Consider the following 5352-nt stretch of genomic DNA (forward strand, 5'->3'; position numbering starts at 1 on the left):
AATTTCAAGGCAGTAAAAGCTATGGGGAATCTAGGCTGAACTGAAAAACAGTTTATTATTCTTGGCATAAGGCAGATCACGTGTTGTTGACTCATGCTTATTATATCAGAAATCTTTGGAGCTGTTGAGTTCCTTGTGTCCTAGAAGCTCACACTGAAGCTGAGTATTGTTCCATGTCCCCAGGCTTAGCTTATGCAAAGATTAACCTGTTGTGGATAAGTGTGATATCCAATTAGATTGTTACAAATATAAATGTATCCAAAATGTATATTAGCTATCATTGGTCAAATAGCACTTTCTTTCTTTTCTTTTAATAGTTTTATTTTTATTTGTGAGTCAGGGACAGAAAGCAAGAGAACGAATGCATGCCAGAGCCTCTCACCAGTGCAAACAAACTCCAGATGCATGTTCCCCCTTGTGCTTCTGGCTTAGGTGGGTTCTGCAGAATCGAATGGAGGTCCTTTGGCTTTGTAGGCAAGTGCCTTAACTGTTAAGCCAACTCTCCTGCACCCAGCACTATCTTTCTTGATCAGTTTTCAATCATACCGTCGACAAGGATTTATTGGATGTCCACGATGAGCTTTCTCTCAATGTTCAATCATTATGTATATATCAAGCCTTAAAAAATATTCTTTCAGCTGAGAGGGGATGTTCATGCCTGTAATCTTAGTAATTGGGAGACTGAGACAGGAGGATCTCTGTGAGTTCAAGGTTAGCCTGGACTACATAGTGATATTAGATATGGGCTACAGAGTAAGATTGTGTCCAAAGAAACAAAATGACATTTAAATATTGGTTCAAGCTGTGTGAGACTAAACTTCAAATATGGATATTTTCATAATTAGTCAATGATAAATCCTATAAACCAAAAATTACAGCAGCAATGAGCTATGTTATTGGAACAGGGCTTTGTGAACCAGTGAATACCCTTAATCTTACTGCCTGTACTTTGCCAACATTGTAGAGCTTTGTATATGGCATATGTGTATATATATATATATGTATGTTCATAATGTATTGGGGTGCACATGTATATGCACATGTAAAGGCTGGTTCTCAACATCATATATCTTCTCAATGACACTCCACCTTATGTTTTGAGATGTTTTTGGTTTGCTCTCACTGAACCCATAGCTCATAGATTTGGCTAGACTAACTAGCCAGTAAGGCAAGGCCCAGGGATCCTGTCTCCACTTCCCCAGCTCAGGGTTACAGGTGTGTACCAGTAGAGCATTTATGTGGGTGCTGTGGATGTACATTCAGATCCTCATGCATACATGCCAAATACTTTATCTAGTGAGTCATCTCCCTAGCCCTGAACTTATGAGCTTTTATGGAATAATCTGTCTATCCCTTTTGTGATGGAGACAAGAAAGCTTACTGCACTGTGTATAGCAATACTTGGGCAAATGCACAGACCCTTATATATGGCTGATCCTCCTATGGAACCTTATGCCCCATTCACTTCTTGCCTTTCATCTACCTATATGGACCCTGTTCACTAATGTGTTATTCCCTTGGATGGCCCTTCAGACTTCTAAAGCTATTAACAGATAAAGTGAACTGGTTAGCAGAGGAATCTTTATCCAGCAACTAGAATACTAAATTTATCTTTCTCTGAGAGATTGGTAGGGAAACCTGGATCTGCCTGCACATGAGGGATACACATTTGTCTTATCTTCTAGCGTGGCTAAGTTGTCATGTGACTGTTGACAGCAATTTCCTCTGATCTGAAACATTCTCTCCTAGAAGGAAGAGGCAGGCTCATACGACTCAGGAGATTGAACAACTCACTGATCTTGGGACATTTTTGAAACAAGAGTACATGGACTCTTCCAAAGTTGTAGTAAACAACTGCTCAGGAGAGCAACTCTCTGATCAGCAAGCTGTCTGTAAGTTGTGCAGTCAGCACCAGTAATGCAGCTTCCATGGGTTAGCATCTGTGGGTGGGCATTCTAATGATGCAGCTGCCTTTGAGTCATTCTCCTGCAAGTAGCCCCTCACCCGTGGTCTGTAAGTAACCCAAGTAAACTCGTTGGTTCATCAATTTAGACTTTGCTCTTTCGTTTGTTCCCTATCTGGGATGAATGGATTTGCTCACGTCTCCCTAGGAAAACTTTAATCAAGAGTGACATGTAAACTTCATTTTTTCTCATGCAGGAACTGCTGAGTATTTCTCAGCCAGTATAGGCAGAACATCTATTTTCCACTGAAGCTGATGCCAATATTGGCAATCAGGATTAAAAAGTCTGGTAGGGAATAAAAGCCTCTTTGCTCATAAGTTTGCAACTGTAGCTTTTATAAACTTGTCTTGTTTTTCAAGTGCCTGCAAGAAAATGGAAGGCTTTGGAATTAGGCATATGATTCATACTGGGGTTTATGATGTTTTACCTACCTTCCCACCATGGATTCCGAAGTGCTTTTGTGATGTTACAGTCTAAGGCTGCATATTAGAATCAGATGTTTTACAAATGAGTTATAAATATCACTTGCACAACTACTGAACTCTGACAACATAATGTAAAAACAGCCATAGAAATATGTAAATTAGTAAGTTAAGTAAATTAATATGTTCCAAAAAACTTTAAGGATGCTGAAACTAAAATTCCTGGAGAACTGAACCTGGGTTCTTTGGCTTTGCTGGCAAGTGCCTTAATTGCTAAGCCATCTCTCCAGCCCCAAATCCTAACTTTCAAATTTACTTCTGCTAAAAACTGACATGCCTAGTGTTCAGAGGCCCGGGATTTGATCCTTTGTACCATAAACATCAAATATCCTGTCTTCATACATGAAATGTACTTGTTTTCACCCACTTATACTCTAAGGGGAGCATTGTTTTATAAGACCTATTTGGACATAACACCAAGAGTCCTCAATGTGGTTTTCATAAAGATCTCCACATTTTGGTAGCCTCTGATACACTGATGCGACTTTCTGATATCCAATTCATTATAGAACAAAATTTTATAGTGATAGGATTCAGGTAAATGTGAGCTGGTATGAAGAAAGTGACTATATTGGATCATTCAGTGAGCTGTTCTCTCATACATCTTATGTAGTTTTCTGAACTGGGGAGAATATACTACTCTAAAAGAAATAGACAAGATCTTCCAAAAATAGATAAAACAGGGAGGGTCCTGTCTATTCTTTTTTAGAGCAGAGGGAGGACTCATCAGATGTTCCACAAGAATTAACATTTCTCACCTTGAAGATTTGTAGCAGTAGGGGTCCAGTGTACGAAGCATGAACTAACACACTGAACAATCTCCAAGGGAAATGATGAGAATGGGCCAGTGCATCAAAGGAAGCAGCTATCCTTTGTCCCACAGGATTCAGGAGGATAGGGAAGACTTCACCTTAGAAACACCCACAAATAACTGTGCTTATGTCAAGGGAAAGAAAACTTGGAGAAAGCTCACAAACTTACTACCTCACCTAGTCCATACAGCAGCCCTGGGAGCAAATTTCTTTTTTCCATATTATCAAAAAGCACAATGATCTTTAAAGATCCCAGAGGTAAACTAAATCTGAGATTCTATCACAAGAGCTGGGTATGGTGGCACAAACCTTTAATGCCAGCGCTTGGAAGGCTAAGGTAGGTGGATCAACATGAGTTCAAGGCCACACTGGGACTATCAAGTGAATTACAGGTCAGCCTGGGCTAGAGCAAGACCCTACCTTGAAAATCCAACCCCCCCCAAAAGGAGATCCTATCACAAGTATTTAGTAAGTTCTCTATTTGTTTTTGTAAGTTGATGAAACTATGTATTCAGTCTTATAAAGTAAAACAAAAAATATAAATAAAATGACAAGGGTGCTTTTTTCAAATTGCTTTATTAATTTCACAATATATAATGTGCATTTTTCCATGCAATAGATTAATTCACCTAACAAAAATGTGGACTGGGTAAAAACAACACTCATTTAGAAGTTGGCAATAGGAAACCTACAAGAAACAAGTAACACCAAAAGATTTACAAGGGTACATCACGAACATGTAAGTTTAGGTAATGGAGTTGTCCTATTATCTCCAAGAAAACCTTAGGGTTCAGGGCATTAGGCAAAACTCATCATGATGGTCATGGTGAGGGGGGTCAGTGCTAACTGCCCGCAGGCTGTGACTCAACTGCCTTTCCCTCAGCTTCTCCATAAGCTGTCTCACCTCCTCCCCAAACCTTTCCATGTTCTCTTCTCTCATCCTAGCCTGGGGCTCTCCAAGCCTATGCATCAGGTCCAATCTATGGTGCAGGTTGGGCTGCCTAGCACGGTACCTCCTGCGACTTCCTCTAGGCACACAGTGTTCACCAGCTTCCAAAGGCAGAGCCACCAGCTCCCTTTTATTAGAATTGGGCTGCTTTTCTTCCATTTCCTGATGGGCATTTTCTACGTTGAGACTCCCTGCCCCTTGTTCTTTGGACTCCATTGCTCCTAAGAGACAAGAGAGGAATAGATTCCCCCTCGCCCCCCCCCTCCCCCCCGTGGACTGATCAGCACCGAGGACAGAGGTCCTACTATGCACCTTTTAAATTTCATTTTGCAAACAGGAGGTCCAACACGCCCTCTAGGGGACACAACTCAAGCCCCTCCCGCCTCAAAGCCCACCATTTTCCCGCAGATCCATATCCAAGACCTCTGCAGACACCAAAATGGAGGCCAGGGATGGAGGGGAAGGGTAGGGGGTGGAGAAAATTGGGGTTAGGGGTATCAAACTGGGTTTTCCACACTTTTCTTCCTCCATTTCCCGCCCCCTCCCCGCAGCCGAGCCCCTGCACCGACCTGGGCCTATCCTTGCCTCCTCCAGCTGATTCTCCGCCCCAGGTGCGTCGCCGCGACTGTCGGCCAGGCGACCTGCAGACAGCAGGGACGGGGTGGGGGGGGCAAGGACGGCTGCAGCCAGGCGCCCGCGCCGAACCCCGCTCCGCGCCTCCCTCCCTCCCTCCGGTCCGACCCCCACCCCCACCCCTATTCCCACCCCAGGCGGTTCCCTCCAGCCCGGGCCAGGGTCCCGCCCCCTCCCCACCACCATCTTCTGTAGCCCGCGGACTGGGGACGGGAGAGGGACAGGGTGTGGGCCGAGCTGGCGCGAGCGGCGCAGGCAGGTGTCTCCAGACGGCCGGGTCTGGGCGTCCCGAGCGGCCCTCCCGCGGGGTCCGCGGCCGCCCGCCAGGCCTAGGGCCGGCCACCACCGCCCGCAGCCCGACGCCGAGGGAGGGTCCGGCTCCACTCCCGCGACTAGGAACCCCCGGCGGCTCCCTCACCGGCTCCTCTTCGGCCGGCCACCGCCTGGTCCCGACCGCCCCCGGCCTGCGCGCCCTCTGCGCCGGCAGCAGCAGCAGCAGCAGCAGGTGCCCC

The 5352-nt window shown here is 45.2% G+C and overlaps 1 protein-coding gene across 1 annotated transcript; it reads right to left on the reverse strand.

Annotated features, from left to right (window-relative positions):
* Positions 1–3815: 3815 nt before the first annotated feature.
* Positions 3816–5332, reverse strand: LOC101602213 (protein BEX1-like). Its single transcript, XM_004659181.2, has 3 exons — positions 5259–5332; positions 4777–4858; positions 3816–4428 (listed from the first exon to the last, which is right to left on the reverse strand). The coding sequence occupies exon 3, from the start codon at positions 4421–4423 to the stop codon at positions 4049–4051; it is 375 nt and encodes a 124-aa protein (XP_004659238.1). The 5' UTR covers positions 4424–4428; positions 4777–4858; positions 5259–5332; the 3' UTR covers positions 3816–4048.
* Positions 5333–5352: the final 20 nt, after the last annotated feature.

Source organism: Jaculus jaculus, chromosome X, assembly GCF_020740685.1.
Source record: "Jaculus jaculus isolate mJacJac1 chromosome X, mJacJac1.mat.Y.cur, whole genome shotgun sequence".
In the NCBI taxonomy this organism is placed as follows: domain Eukaryota; kingdom Metazoa; phylum Chordata; class Mammalia; order Rodentia; family Dipodidae; genus Jaculus; species Jaculus jaculus.